Raw genomic sequence first — 15,463 nt, forward strand, 5'->3', positions numbered from 1 at the left:
GTGGACGCACGCGTTTAACTAGACGTGTGTGTGGACGCACGCGTTTAACTAGACGTGTGTGTGGACGCACGCGTTTAACTAGACGTGTGTGTGTGTAGACGCACGCGTTTAACTAGACGTGTGTGTGTGTGTGTGGACGCACGCGTTTAACTAGACGTGTGTGTGTGTGTGTGTGTGGACGCACGCGTTTAACTAGACGTGTGTGCGTGTGGACGCACGCGTTTAACTAGACGTGTGTGCGTGTGGACGCACGCGTTTAACTAGACGTGTGTGCGTGTGTGTGTGGACGCACGCGTTTAACTAGACGTGTTTAACTATGTGTCAGTCGGCACCAGTGATTACCCCGCCCCATTTCATTAGCATCCACAGGGAGGCACATCTCTCTCAAACCCAGCATGTTTGGGAGAGAGGCCCAGACAGTCGGCAACGGCCTCGTTTTCATGAGTTATAACGATGAGTATTCTCTCTCTACAGGAAGTAGTGTCCTCTGAGAGGATAAGGGTGATTGGTGGTGTTATTATTACAACAGTACTCATTGTATCAGGACGAGGTCTATTAACAGACACAGCCCTCCCAGGCTTCATTTCCATATCAGATGTTTTGTTTCCGAAGGCTCGTTTTCATTTCATATCCTCACTTTGTGAAGATCGAGTCCTCATCCCTCCTGCTCTGAATGTGACTTCCGTATGTCGTCTTAACTCTAATTATTGCACTGCTGCCTTGACTGATTAGTTGTCATCAAGCTCTTGAATTGCATCTTAGTTCCTACAATGAAAATAAGTTTTGATAAAATAATGGTGATTGCCTGTGTTAGCGTTGATCTGTAAGAATAATGGGGTAGAAGTGTAACCCCTGTAATTGCTTGTTCCCTGAGGTGAGACCTGTTCCTTTTGATGTTTCAGCAGCTGGCCCCAGTTATAGTCTACAACCATCTCTATGGCTGCAACTAGGGCCTGGTGAAGGTAGAGCTCTGATCCTTTCGGAGCAATACCACTGATTTCCCATCAACCCTCCCTTTTTCTTGTCCTGCAGGATCACGTTGAAACAGAGAAGCTGCTGGGCCGAGACAACGTGAACCAGGAGGCTCTTCTCTCCTACGCCCGTGAGGCGGCCGACTTTGGCACCAACTACCAGTTGCCCTCTCTAGACTACGCCATCAACCACTGCAGCCAGCCCGACGTGGCCATGTTCGACTTCACCTGCATGTACGCCTCGGAGAACGCAGCTCTTGTCAGGGAGAAGTACGGACACCAGCTACTTGTGTCCCTGGTGGGGGACAGTCTACTGGAGGTGAAGGGGGGGGGTTGTAGAAAAATGTAGCAGAAAACAAAGACTCATTTCTTATTGGACAACTTAAGGTTTTTCCTCTGTTTCAAATTGTTTTTCATCTCTTTGGTGCCTAATAAATATGACGCAGGTATAGATCACTGTTCATTTCATTCCTCGCTCTAGTGCCAGTAGATATTTAAAGCTTTGCCTAAATGTCTCAAGTCACAAGAGCCAACAGTAGATGTGTTGTATGTGCAATTAAATCCTGTTTCAACTTGTTTGAAGAAACAAATGTGGGAATGGTTTTCTGGGGATGGTTTTCCTTTGGGGTGGTTCCAGTAGAGCAGATGAGCATGGTTTTCCTTTGGGGTGGTTCCAGTAGATCAGATGAGCATGGTTTTCCTTTGGGGTGGTTCCAGTAGATCAGATGAGGATGGTTTTCCTTTGGGGTGGTTCCAGTAGATCAGATGAGCATGGTTTCCCCCACACATTCCCTATTGGCAGATTCAGAAAATTTCTAGTTTGCTTATTGTCGCTCAACTACTGGTGTGTCTCCTGAATGTATTGACCCTGTACATGTTCTCTTTCTCTAGCCCTTCTGGCCCATGGGGACTGGCTGTGCTCGAGGCTTCCTGGCTGCCTTTGACACGGTGTGGATGGTGAGGGGCTGGGTGCAGGGCAAGACCCCCCTGGAGATCCTGGCAGAAAGGTACTACAGTAGGCTGTGACTGAAGGGATGTGACTGAAGTAATATGTAAGTCCACACACAGACCTAATGGGATGAGTTTCTATGACTTCATCCATAATGATGAGAAACTAGTTTCAGTAACTGAAAAAATTGCTGTCAGGTGTCTACATTCAAATTAGGATTAGATCCATGTTACAGGTTAGTAAATGTTTGGTTATCCTATTGGTGGACATTAAGGTGATTGTTTTTATTTTATTATTAAAGCATTTTTTGTGGTGTTTACTGTTCCCCAATGTAACAGGTCATCTGTTGTTTTGCTTTTAACAGAAAATGAATGATCATCTTCTGTTACGTTTGTAGGGAGAGTCTCTACAGGCTATTACCCCAAACAACGACAGAGAACATCTCAAAGAACTTTGAGCAGTACACCATTGACCCGGTAACACGGTATCCCAACCTCAACTCCAGCTGTGTCAAGCCACATCAGGTCTGTCTGAGATGGAGAGTACCTCACACTTTAAACAGGTTGTTTTATTTAGAACAGTTGACATTAACATGCTTGACATGTATTGACATTTTCATGTTAAAGAAACTCATCACGCGAGCTCTCTCTCTCAGGTGTGTCACCTGTTCTTAGACGGGCAGCAGGACTCCTATCCTCTGGAATGCTGTGGACCCACACATAGATCTGTCAGTCTCTCCAGACGAGGTGAGTCTTCACGAAAACAGACTGACCACAGTCTGAGACCTGGCATTTCTCAGGCCTGTCATCTCTGACTAACCCATGTCTGATGCATCATCCTCTAATCATATCACAGGCTCAGACACAGCCAGGACATAGAAATACATTACGTCTGCAGTTCCACCCATCATGGATCATTGACTTGAATGGGAACGTCTGTTCTACAGGTAGCCTAGTGGTTAAGAGCGTTGGGCTAGTAACCGAAAGGTCGCTGTTCAGTCTGTTAGGGGATTCGAACCAATCTGTTTATGTGCCCTTGAGCAAGGCACTAAATGCTAATTGCTCTGGATAGCAGTGTCTGCTAAATGACTCAAATTATTTTTGAGTGTATGGGGCAGGAGCTGACCGTGAGGATCGGTCATTAGGACATAATGGCTCCTCGTGACGTTCTATTGGTACTCTATCTCGTTGTCCAATGAACTTTCCTCAGCTGACAGTTGTTCCTTTTTGTTATCACAGTTACAGGCTGGCACATTAAACAGGGTCAAACATGCCCAACAAAAGTGTGTGCTGACCTACGTTTCCCTTCCCTCATACTCCCTTAACTTTGAGGTGTTATTACACCACTGTGATGTCTATGAACTGTAGCCTGGTGTGTTTATCTTTCTCCGTGGGTTTTGTTATTTGGTGAGGATGTCAGTGATTGGCTGACTGATTGGTTGACCCCTCTTCTTCCAGAGTCGGACATCCGGCCAAGCCGCCTCCTCACCTGGTGTCAGAAGCAGACTCTGGGTTATAGAGGCGTGGACGTCACCAACCTCACCTCCTCCTGGAAGAGTGGCCTGGCGCTCTGTGCTCTTATACACCTCATGCGACCTGACCTCATGTGAGAGAACACACATATGTATATACATTGTATACACACACACATTGTACACACACACACAGTCGTGGTCTTAACGCCATCATCAAAGCACACACTGGTTATCATCTTGTCTGTGACCGTGCACTGCCTTTGGTTCTGTCACATGTTATGCTGTTAAATGTCAACAGTGACATTGATTATTCTGTTGACAAAACTTCTGTTAAACTTAAGGTGTGGGACTCAAGTTAAACTGTCCTGAACTTTGTAGGAAACAGCTAGATTTGTCTATGTAGAGAAATGGCCCAAACCACACAAAGGAAAGAGCATCATATTGCACTCCAAATGTTTATAAAGTATTTGAACTTACAGTATTAGATACTGACTGCACTTATGAGCACCACGCCTTGAAATGTTTCTGGTTTACCTAAATGATAAATGGGTTTTTATCCCTTACGCTGTGTCAAATGGGTCTTATCCCTTACGCTGTGTCAAATGGGTCTTATCCCTTACGCTGTGTCAAATGGGTCTTATCCCTTACGCTGTGTCAAATGGGTCTTATCCCTTACGCTGTGTCAAATGGGTCTTATCCCTTACGCTGTGTCAAATGGGTCTTATCCCTTACGCTGTGTCAAATGGGTCTTATCCCTTACGCTGTGTCAAATGGGTCTTATCCCTTACGCTGTGTCAAATGGGTCTTATCCCTTACGCTGTGTCAAATGGGTCTTATTTATCCCTTACGCTGTGTCAAATGGGTCTTATTTATCCCTTACGCTGTGTCGATGCAGTCTGAGAGGGCTGGGGATGCAGTCGTGATGACCTCATCCCTCTGGCTCTGGCTCTAGCTCCCAATTGGGTAATCCCACCCACCTTCCTTTCTGTGTCACCTTTTATTGAAAGGAAACATGTTCATAACATTACTAGGGCTGTTGCGAAGGGCCTGAGATCTCACCTTTTCAGTTCCCCTTTCATCGCTCTGGTGTGGAAAGCAGAACGATATAAAATGCATCATTAAACCAACATTCTCACTTCATCGGGGAAACATCTTTATTGAGATCTTATAGGATGTAAACCTGATGCCTCTTCTCTTTCTCTCTCTCCATCCTAGTGACTTTGACTCCCTGAATGAGGAGGACTCAGCCAAGAACAACCAGCTGGCCTTTGACATAGCAGAGCGTGAATTTGGTATCCAGCCTGTGACCACGGGGAAGGAGATGGCTCTGGACCAGGACCCAGACAAGCTGATGATGGTGCTGTACATCTCTAAGGTTTACGAGATGTTCCGCAACTCACCTGCATCCATCACTGGTAGGCTGCTGTTCTGGGTCGTTCTCTCACGCCTCATCTGATGCCACAGTACAACACACTTCCAGAAGTAGCTACTGCATACACGGCCCCTGCTCAAGAGTCTACTTCCTGAAGCGCCAGAAATGTAAACTCCATGCACAACAGTTACATAATGGTACCCGATATTCCGAAGTGTTACCTACCATACTACATATGGAAAATAATGTTGCTATAATGCCTACTATTCTCCATAAATTACTCCATAAATGTGGAGTTTTACTACTTCTAAGGTATGCTATATTTCAGTTACATGCAGTATTCTGAAGGTTAGATTGAGGTAAGCTTCAATCCATAATGAGGATGGTGTGTGACTGAACGGTTATGACTTTGCGTCTGTCATGGTAGGATAGGATTGCATGTTACACATACAGTTGAAGTTGGAAGTTTACATACACCTTAGCCAAATACATTTAAACTCCGTTTTTCACAATTCCTGACATTTAATCCTAGTAAAAATTCCCTGTCTTAGGTCAGTTAGGATCACCACTTTATTTTAAGAATTTGAAATGTCAGAATAATAGTAGAGAATGATTTCAGCTTTTATTTCTTTCATCACATTCCCAGTGGGTCAGAAGTTTACATACACTCAATTAGTATTTGGTAGCATTGCCTTTAAATTGTTTAACTTGGGACAAACGTTTTAGGTAGCCTTCCACAAGCTTCCCACAACAAGTTGGGTGAATTTTGGCCCATTCCTCCTGACAGAGCTGGTGTTTCTGAGTCAGGTTTGTAGGTCTCCTTGCTCGCACACTGTTTTTCAGTTCTGCCCACAAATTTTCTATAGGATTGAGGTCAAGGCTTTGTGATGGCCACTCCAATACCTTGACTTTGTTGTCCTTAAGCCATTTTGCCACAACTTTAGAAATATGCTTGGGGTCATTGTCCATTTGGAAGACCGATTTGCAACCAAGCTTTAACCTCCTGACTGATGTCTTGAGATGTTGCTTCAATATATCCACATAATTTTCCTCACGCATGATACTATCTATTTTGTGAAGTGCACCAGTCCCTCCTGCAGCAAAGCACCCCCACAACATCATGATGCCATCCCCGTGCTTCACGGTTGGGATGGTGTTCTCAGGCTTGCAAGCCTCCCCCTTTTTCCTCCAAACATAACAATGGTCATTATGGCCAAACAGTTTTGTTTTTGTTTCATCAGACCAGAGGACATTTCTCCAAAAAGTACGATCTTTGTCCCCATGTGCAGTTGCAAACCGTAGTCTGGCTTTTTTATGCCGGTTTTGGAGCAGTGGCTTCTTCCTTGCTGAGCAGCCTTTCAGGTTATGTCGATATAGGACTAGTTTTTACTGTGGATATAGATACTTTTGTACCTGTTTCCTCCAGCATCTTCACGAGGTCCTTTGCTGTTGTTCTGGGATTGATTTGCACTTTTCGCACCAAAGTACGTTCATCTCTAGGAGACAGAACGTGTCTCCTTCCTGTTTATACTTGTGTACTATTGTTTATACAGATGAACGTGGTACCTTTTGGAAATTGCTGGATGAACCAGACTTGTGGAGGTCCACAATTTACTTTCTGAGGTCTTGGCTGATTTCATTTGATTTTCCCATGATGTCAAGCAAAGAGGCACTGAGTTTGAAGGTAGGCCTTGAAATACTTCCACAGGTACACATCCAATTGACTCAAATGATGTCAATTGGTTTATCAGAAGCTTCTAAAGCTTTATTTTCAGCTTGGAAAATGTTCTGGAATTTTCCAAGCTGTTTAAAGGCACAGTCAATTTAGAGTATGTTAACTTCTGACCCACTGGAATTGTGATTAAGTGAAATAATCTGTCTGTAAACAATTGTTGGAAAAATTACTTGTCATGCACAAAATAGTTGTCCTAACTGACTTCCAAAACTATAGTTTGTTAAAAAGACATTTTCTGGAGTGGTTAAAAAAAACGAGGTGTAATGACTCCAACCTAAGTGTATGTAAACTTAGGATTTCAACTGTACATGTAGGCCCCAGTTCAGGTCACCTCACGCTCATGGTAATAATAATGCCTCTATGAGCTATATGGCTGCCTTTATAGAATACAGAAGGCGTTATGGCATTTCATTCAACAAAAATACTGATGATTTAGCCAGATAATTGGTTAATGGGGGGAACTAATGGGTAATGCCCTCACAATAGTCTGACACTTGATTAATCATCTTGAACCAGTTTCCAACTGTGGATACTGTAGTCTTGTTTGCTTTTATTTTCACATTTTTCTATCTGGTTACCCTCTTGATTTGGCTTGACCTGGTTTGGATGGTTTAATATGGTATGTGTATTATAGTATATCACGTATCAAAATGCTCATTACAACACGCTGCTATGATTTGTTACAGGTACAAGGGAAACGGATGAGAACAATGAGGACTATTCATCCGAGTCTGCAAACTCAGTTTACAACTTAATGAACCAAACACAGCCAAGAAAGAGGATCCCAAAGGTAACATGAGCTCGCTCGCTCTCTCTCCCTCTTGCTCGCTCGCTCTCTCTCCCTCTTGCTCGCTCGCTCTCTCTCCCTCTTGCTCGCTCGCTCTCTCTCCCTCTTGCTCGCTCGCTCTCTCTCCCTCTTGCTCGCTCGCTCTCTCTCCCTCTTGCTCGCTCGCTCTCTCTCCCTCTTGCTCGCTCGCTCTCTCTCCCTCTTGCTCGCTCGCTCTCTCTCCCTCTTGCTCGCTCGCTCGCTCTCTCTCCCTCTTGCTCGCTCGCTCGCTCTCTCTCCCTCTTGCTCGCTCGCTCGCTCTCTCTCCCTCTTGCTCGCTCGCTCGCTCTCTCTCCCTCTTGCTCGCTCGCTCGCTCTCTCTCCCTCTTGCTCGCTCGCTCTCTCTCCCTCTTGCTCGCTCGCTCGCTCTCTCTCCCTCTTGCTCGCTCGCTCGCTCTCTCTCCCTCTTGCTCGCTCGCTCGCTCTCTCTCCCTCTTGCTCGCTCGCTCGCTCTCTCTCCCTCTTGCTCGCTCGCTCTCTCTCCCTCTTGCTCGCTCGCTCGCTCTCTCTCCCTCTTGCTCGCTCGCTCGCTCTCTCTCCCTCTTGCTCGCTCGCTCGCTCTCTCTCCCTCTTGCTCGCTCGCTCGCTCTCTCTCCCTCTTGCTCGCTCGCTCGCTCTCTCTCCCTCTTGCTCGCTCGCTCGCTCTCTCTCCCTCTTGCTCGCTCGCTCTCTCTCCCTCTTGCTCGCTCGCTCGCTCTCTCTCCCTCTTGCTCGCTCGCTCGCTCTCTCTCCCTCTTGCTCGCTCGCTCGCTCTCTCTCCCTCTTGCTCGCTCGCTCGCTCTCTCTCCCTCTTGCTCGCTCGCTCTCTCTCCCTCCTCGCTCGCTCGCTCTCTCTCCCTCTTGCTCGCTCTCTCTCCCTCTTGCTCGCTCTCTCTCCCTCTTGCTCGCTCTCTCTCCCTCTTGCTCGCTCTCTCTCCCTCTTGCTCGCTCTCTCTCCCTCTTGCTCGCTCTCTCTCCCTCTTGCTCGCTCTCTCTCCCTCTTGCTCGCTCTCTCTCCCTCTTGCTCGCTCTCTCTCTCGCTCGCTCGCTCGCTCTCTCTCCCGCTCGCTCGCTCGCTCTCTCTCCCTCTCGCTCGCTCTCTCCCGCTCGCTCGCTCTCTCTCTCTCCCGCTCGCTCGCTCGCTCTCTCTCCCGCTCGCTCTCTCCCGCTCGCTCGCTCTCTCTCTCTCCCGCTCGCTCTCTCCCGCTCGCTCGCTCGCTCTCTCCCGCTCGCTCGCTCGCTCTCTCCCTCTCGCTCGCTCGCTCTCTCTCCCGCTCGCTCGCTCGCTCTCACTCCCTCTCGCTCCCTCTCTCTCCCGCTCGCTCCCTCTCCCTCTCTCTCCCGCTCGCTCCCTCTCTCTCCCGCTCGCTCGCTCTCTCTCCCGCTCGCTCTCTCTCCCGCTCGCTCTCTCTCCCGCTCTCTCTCTCTCTCGCTCGCTCTCTCTCCCGCTCGCTCTCTCTCCCGCTCGCTCTCTCTCCCGCTCGCTCTCTCTCTCTCCTCTCTCTCGCTCGCTCGCTCTCGCTCTCTCTCCCTCTCTCTCCCTCTCGCTCTCTCTCCCGCTCGCTCTCTCGCTCTCTCTCCCTCTCGCTCTCTCTCCCGCTCGCTCTCTCTCTCCCGCTCGCTCGCTCTCTCTCCCGCTCGCTCTCTCTCTCTCCCGCTCGCTCTCTCTCTCCCGCTCGCTCGCTCTCTCTCCCGCTCGCTCCTCTCTCGCTCGCTCGCTCTCTCTCCCGCTCGCTCGCTCGCTCTCCCTCCCGCTCGCTCGCTCGCTCTCTCTCCCGCTCGCTCGCTCGCTCTCTCTCCCGCTCGCTCGCTCGCTCTCTCTCCCGCTCGCTCGCTCGCTCTCTCTCCCGCTCGCTCGCTCGCTCTCTCTCCCGCTCGCTCGCTTTCTCTCCCGCTCGCTCTCTCTCCCGCTCGCTCGCTCTCTCTCCCGCTCGCTCTCTCTCTCCCGCTCGCTCTCTCTCTCCCGCTCGCTCTCTCCCCCGCTCGCTCTCTCCCCCGCTCGCTCTCTCTCCCGCTCTCTCTCTCCCGCTCTCTCTCTCCGCTCGCTCGCTCGCTCTCTCGCTCTCTCTCCCGCTCGCTCGCTCGCTCGCTCGCTCTCTCTCCCGCTCGCTCGCTCTCTCTCCCGCTCGCTCGCTCTCTCTCCCGCTCGCTCGCTCTCTCTCCCGCTCGCTCGCTCTCTCTCCCGCTCGCTCTCTCTCCCGCTCGCTCGCTCTCTCTCCCCTCGCTCGCTCTCTCTCCCGCTCGCTCTCTCCCCCGCTCGCTCTCTCTCCCGCTCTCTCTCTCCCGCTCTCTCTCTCCCGCTCTCTCTCTCCCGCTCTCTCTCTCCCGCTCGCTCGCTCGCTCTCTCGCTCTCTCTCCCGCTCGCTCGCTCTCTCTCCCGCTCGCTCGCTCTCTCTCCCGCTCGCTCGCTCTCTCTCCCGCTCGCTCGCTCTCTCTCCCGCTCGCTCGCTCTCTCTCCCTCTCGCTCGCTCGCTCTCTCTCCCTCTCGTTCGCTCGCTCTCTCTCCCTCTCGTTCGCTCGCTCTCTCTCCCTCTCGTTCGCTCGCTCTCTCTCCCTCTCGTTCGCTCGCTCTCTCTCCCTCTCGTTCGCTCGCTCTCTCCCTCTCGTTCGCTCGCTCTCTCTCCCTCTCGTTCGCTCGCTCTCTCCCTCTCGTTCGCTCGCTCTCTCCCTCGCTCGCTCTCTCTCCCGCTCGCTCGCTCTCTCTCCCTCTCGCTCGCTCTCTCTCCCGCTCGCTCTCTCTCGCTCGCTCTCTCTCGCTCTCTCTCCCGCTCGCTCTCTCTCCCGCTCGCTCTCTCTCCCTCTCGCTCGCTCTCTCTCCCTCTCGCTCTCTCTCTCTCTCGCTCTCTCTCTCTCCCTCTCGCTCCCTCTCGCTCCCTCTCCCTCTCTCTCCCGCTCGCTCCCTCTCTCTCCCGCTCGCTCGCTCTCTCTCCCGCTCGCTCGCTCTCTCTCCCGCTCGCTCGCTCTCTCTCCCGCTCGCTCGCTCTCTCTCCCGCTCGCTCGCTCTCTCTCCCGCTCGCTCGCTCTCTCTCCCGCTCGCTCGCTCTCTCTCCCGCTCGCTCGCTCTCTCTCCCGCTCGCTCGCTCTCTCTCCCGCTCGCTCGCTCTCTCTCCCGCTCGCTCGCTCTCTCTCCCGCTCGCTCGCTCTCTCTCCCGCTCGCTCGCTCTCCCGCCCGCTCGCTCGCTCTCTCTCCCGCTCGCTCGCTCTCCCGCTCGCTCTCTCTCTCCCGCTCGCTCTCTCTCTCCCGCTCGCTCTCTCTCTCCCGCTCGCTCGCTCGCTCTCTCTCTCCCTCTCGCTCTCTCTCCCGCTCGCTCTCTCTCTCTCCCGCTCGCTCGCTCGCTCTCTCTCCCGCTCGCTCTCTCTCTCCCGCTCGCTCTCTCTCTCCCGCTCGCTCGCTCGCTCGCTCGCTCTCTCCCTCCCGCTCGCTCGCTCTCTCTCCCTCTCGCTCTCTCTCCCTCTCGCTCGCTCTCTCTCTCTCCCTCTCCCTCTCCCTCTCCCTCTCGCTCTCGCTCTCGCTCTCTCTCCCGCTCGCTCTCTCTCCCGCTCGCTCTCTCTCCCGCTCGCTCTCTCTCCCGCTCGCTCTCTCTCCCGCTCGCTCTCTCTCCCGCTCGCTCTCTCTCCCGCTCTCGCTCTCCCGCTCGCTCCCTCTCTCTCCCGCTCGCTCCCTCTCTCTCTCTCTCGCTCGCTCCCTCTCTCTCCCGCTCGCTCCCTCTCTCTCCCGCTCGCTCCCTCTCTCTCCCGCTCGCTCCCTCTCTCTCCCGCTCGCTCGCTCTCTCTCCCGCTCGCTCGCTCTCTCTCCCGCTCGCTCTCTCTCCCGCTCGCTCGCTCTCTCTCCCGCTCGCTCGCTCTCTCTCCCGCTCGCTCGCTCTCTCTCCCGCTCGCTCGCTCTCTCTCCCGCTCGCTCGCTCCCGCTCGCTCTCTCTCTCCCGCTCGCTCTCTCTCCCGCTCGCTCTCTCTCCCGCTCGCTCCCTCTCTCTCCCGCTCGCTCTCTCTCCCGCTCGCTCTCTCTCCCGCTCGCTCGCTCTCTCTCCCGCTCGCTCGCTCTCTCTCCCGCTCGCTCGCTCTCTCTCCCGCTCGCTCGCTCTCTCTCCCGCTCGCTCTCTCTCTCCCGCTCGCTCTCTCTCTCCCGCTCGCTTTCTCTCTCCCGCTCGCTCTCTCTCTCCCGCTCGCTCTCTCTCTCCCGCTCGCTCTCACTCTCCCGCTCGCTCTCTCTCTCCCGCTCGCTCGCTCGCTCGCTCTCTCTCTCCCGCTCGCTCTCACTCTCCCGCTCGCTCTCACTCTCCCGCTCGCTCTCTCTCTCCCGCTCGCTCGCTCGCTCTCTCTCTCCCTCTCGCTCTCTCTCCCGCTCGCTCTCTCTCTCTCCCGCTCGCTCGCTCTCTCTCCCGCTCGCTATCTCTCTCCCGCTCGCTATCTCTCTCCCGCTCGCTATCTCTCTCCCGCTCGCTATCTCTCTCCCGCTCGCTCTCTCTCCCGCTCGCTCTCTCTCCCGCTCGCTCTCTCTCCCGCTCGCTCTCTCTCTCCCGCTCGCTCTCTCTCTCCCGCTCGCTCTCTCTCTCCCGCTCGCTCTCTCTCTCCCGCTCGCTCTCTCTCTCCCGCTCGCTCTCTCTCTCCCGCTCGCTCTCTCTCTCCCGCTCGCTCGCTCTCTCCCGCTCGCTCGCTCTCTCTCCCGCTCGCTCTCTCTCTCCCGCTCGCTCGCTCTCTCTCCCGCTCGCTCGCTCGCTCTCTCTCCCGCTCGCTCTCTCGCTCTCTCTCCCGCTCGCTCTCTCTCTCTCTCCCGCCCGCTCGCTCGCTCGCTCGCTCTCTCCCTCCCGCTCGCTCGCTCGCTCTCTCCCTCCCGCTCGCTCTCCCTCTCGCTCGCTCTCTCTCTCCCTCTCGCTCTCGCTCGCTCTCTCCCTCTCGCTCTCGCTCTCGCTCTCTCTCCCGCTCGCTCTCTCTCCCGCTCGCTCTCTCTCCCGCTCGCTCTCTCTCCCGCTCGCTCTCTCTCCCGCACGCTCTCTCTCCCGCTCGCTCTCTCTCCCGCTCGCTCTCTCTCCCGCTCGCTCTCTCTCCCGCTCGCTCGCTCTCTCTCCCGCTCGCTCGCTCGCTCTCCCGCTCGCTCGCTCGCTCTCCCGCTCGCTCGCTCTCTCTCCCGCTCGCTCTCTCTCTCCCGCTCGCTCTCTCTCTCCCGCTCGCTCTCTCTCTCCCGCTCGCTCTCTCTCTCCCGCTCGCTCTCTCTCTCCCGCTCGCTCTCGCTCTCGCGCTCGCTCGCCCTCTCGCGCTCTCTCTCCGGCTTGCGCTCTCTCTCCGGCTTGCGCTCTCTCTCCGGCTTGCGCTTTCTCTCCGGCTTGCGCTCTCTCTCCGGCTTGCGCTCGCTCTCCCTCGCTCTCTCTCGCGCGCTCGCTCGCTCTCCCATGTGCAGGCTTTAAATGGAAAGCATTGCAGCAACAAAGGCGTACATGTAAATCAGATTTAGCCTACGTCAAGTGTTTGTCAACGTAAGTGCATGTTAACTTTGCAGATAAAATCAATTCCTCTGTGCCAATAGGAGAGTAGATAAGGTATGTGAACGAGAGATAATCCAGATCTCACAAGGCATACTTTCTTATGGATAACCCTCAGACTCATAACCTTTTGATTGTGAAGTGAATGAGGGTAAAATAAACCGGTGTATTTTGTACTGCCTTTTCCTCACAGGATGACAAGAGGCTGGAGAAAGATGACCCAATGAGCAAAAGACAAAGAAAGGGCAACTACTTAGAGGAGGTGTGTTTAGTAGCAACAAGTATATCTCTATCACGAGTATGGCTTTAGATGGCACAATTTTAGTAGTGTTAAAGGGACTGCATATTCATTTGGCGCTTTATCTCCATGGCTGGTTATGTCTCCAGTTGTCCTGTCAGAGTGCCCCCCCTGCAGGTGAGGGCGGAGAGCAGAATAAGGTGCGCTCCATGGCCACCCAGCTGCTGGCCAAGATTGAGGAGAATGCGGCGCCTGGCGGTGCCCTGCGCAAAAAGGTGAGCAGCTGTACTGTACTCTGACCAGAAGGGTAAATGGTATGGTCCCTGTACGCTGTGCTGTGTAGAGAAGGTGACAAATATCCCAGTAATGCAGGTAACGTGTATGGTTGCATACTGACTATACTCAATGCGCTCAGTGCTTATGGTTACTGTAAGACTCTTCAGTTCTAGACTCTGTATGTTGGCCCAACATACTACCGTTAAGACTGAATGTTCATGTTGTCCGTACGTTTCTTCTGATGGCTATCTGGTTTTAGAATCTTTACCACTGTACGAGTGCTTGCCGGCAGTCTTTTCAAATGTTTATGAAATTGTATTTTTATTTAGGAGGAGGTTGTGCATTTTAAACCATGATACAGAAGAGAATACAGTATGAAACCCCAGGAAAGGACTGAGTGGCTGTTAGCAGGGCATCTGTTCAAATACTCTAACTAAATGCCTTGAAATATCAGATTATGGCGTTGAATGCCATGGAACACATGCAGTGTAATGGATGACTGCAGTGTGTGGTTTTGAATGGTAGTACAGAAACTAGAGGTTGACCGATTATGATTTTTCAACGCCGATACCGATTATTGGAGGACCAAAAAAGCCGATACCGATTAATCGGCTGATAAAAAAAAAAAATAATAATAATAATAAAAAATAAAAATAAAATATATATATATATATATATATATATATATATATAATAATACATTTTTTTATTAAAACAACAATTTGTAATAATGACAATTACAACAATACTGAATGAACACTAATTTTAACTTAATATAATACATCAATAAAATCTATTTAGTCTCAAATAAATAATGAAACATCTTCAATTTGGTTTAAATAATGCAAAAACTAAGTGTTGGAGAAGAAAGTAAAAGTGCAATATGTACCATGTAAGAAAGCTAACGTTTAAGTTCCTTGCTCAGAACATGAGAACATATGAAAGCTGGTGGTTCCTTTTAACCTCTACCGACCCACCCTCCCGGATCCGGGATCCTCCTCATCAGAAACGCTGACTAGCCTAGCCTAGTGCCACAGGGAATATCATATAATATAATTTCATGAAATCACAAGTCCAATACAGCAAATGAAAGATAAACATCTTGTGAATCCAGCCAACATGTCCGATTTTTTAAATGTTCTACAGCGAAAACACAACACATATTTATGTTAGCGCACCACAATAGCGCAACACACAACGGCATTTTTTTCACCGCAAAGATAGCTTTCACAAAACCCACAAATAGATATAAAATTAATCACTAACCTTTGAACAACTTCATCAGATGACAATCTTATAACATCATGTTATACAATACATTTATGTTTTGTTCGAAAATGTGCATATTTATAGCTACAAATCCTGGTTTTACATTGTGAACATGGCGCAAAAATGCTCAAAATTGTCCGGAGAAATTTTGGAGAGTCACGTAATCTAACAGAAACTCATCATAAACGTTGCTGAAAAATACATGTTGGACATATAATTAAAGATACACTGGTTCTTAATGCAACCGCTGTGTTAGATTTAAAAAAAATACTTTAGTACAAAGTACAGCATGCAATATTCTGAGACAGCGCTCAGCCATTCTCCGCCATGTTGGAGTCAACATTTTCAACAAAAATACGAAATGACATCATAAATATTCTCTTACCTTTGATGAACTTTCATCAGAATGCAGTGCCAGGAGTCCTAGTTCCACAATAAATCGTTGTTTTGTTTTAGAATGTCCATTTCTTCTGTCGAATTAGCAACTTTGGCTAGCATAATGGTGCATGGAATGAAAAATTCCAAAAGTCATAAAAGTCGAATAAACTGGTCAAACTCAGTTGAAAATCCATCTTTAGGATGTTTTTCTCATATGTATCCAATAATGTCCCAGACGGAGCATTTCTTCGTGTCTACCTAACGCATTGCAGAAAATGATATGGTGCTCCCAGGTGCGCAGCAAAATACTGCCAATATGGCTGACCTGTCACTCCAAAAGCTCTCATTCGGTCCCACATCAGGCTAGACACCTCATCCAACTTTCTACTGCCTGTTGACATCTAGTGGAAGGCGTATGAAGTGCATACATATCCATAAATACAAGGCAATTGAATAGGAGCAGCCCTTCAGAGACCCACTTCAGAATTTTCACTTCCTGTGTGGAAGTTTGCCTGACAA

The 15,463-nt window shown here is 51.0% G+C and overlaps 1 protein-coding gene across 3 annotated transcripts in view; it reads left to right on the top strand.

The window, feature by feature from the left end:
* Positions 1-15,463, top strand: part of mical2b (microtubule associated monooxygenase, calponin and LIM domain containing 2b) — a 97,744-nt gene that overhangs the window by 37,505 nt on the left and 44,776 nt on the right. For all 3 annotated transcript variants that reach the window (XR_011676764.1, XM_071416263.1, XM_071416264.1), the window contains exons 8-16: positions 1,033-1,290; positions 1,863-1,978; positions 2,318-2,444; positions 2,576-2,666; positions 3,378-3,525; positions 4,610-4,809; positions 7,188-7,291; positions 12,977-13,045; positions 13,171-13,296. Coding sequence is in view for 2 of the 3 variants with exons in the window: in XM_071416263.1 (XP_071272364.1) it covers positions 1,033-1,290; positions 1,863-1,978; positions 2,318-2,444; positions 2,576-2,666; positions 3,378-3,525; positions 4,610-4,809; positions 7,188-7,291; positions 12,977-13,045; positions 13,171-13,296 (1,239 nt within the window). In the remaining variant the exon portion in view is untranslated. The remainder of the gene's footprint in view (positions 1-1,032; positions 1,291-1,862; positions 1,979-2,317; positions 2,445-2,575; positions 2,667-3,377; positions 3,526-4,609; positions 4,810-7,187; positions 7,292-12,976; positions 13,046-13,170; positions 13,297-15,463) is intronic.

The sequence above is a fragment of the Salvelinus alpinus genome, chromosome 9, assembly GCF_045679555.1.
Source record: "Salvelinus alpinus chromosome 9, SLU_Salpinus.1, whole genome shotgun sequence".
In the NCBI taxonomy this organism is placed as follows: Eukaryota; Metazoa; Chordata; class Actinopteri; order Salmoniformes; family Salmonidae; genus Salvelinus; species Salvelinus alpinus.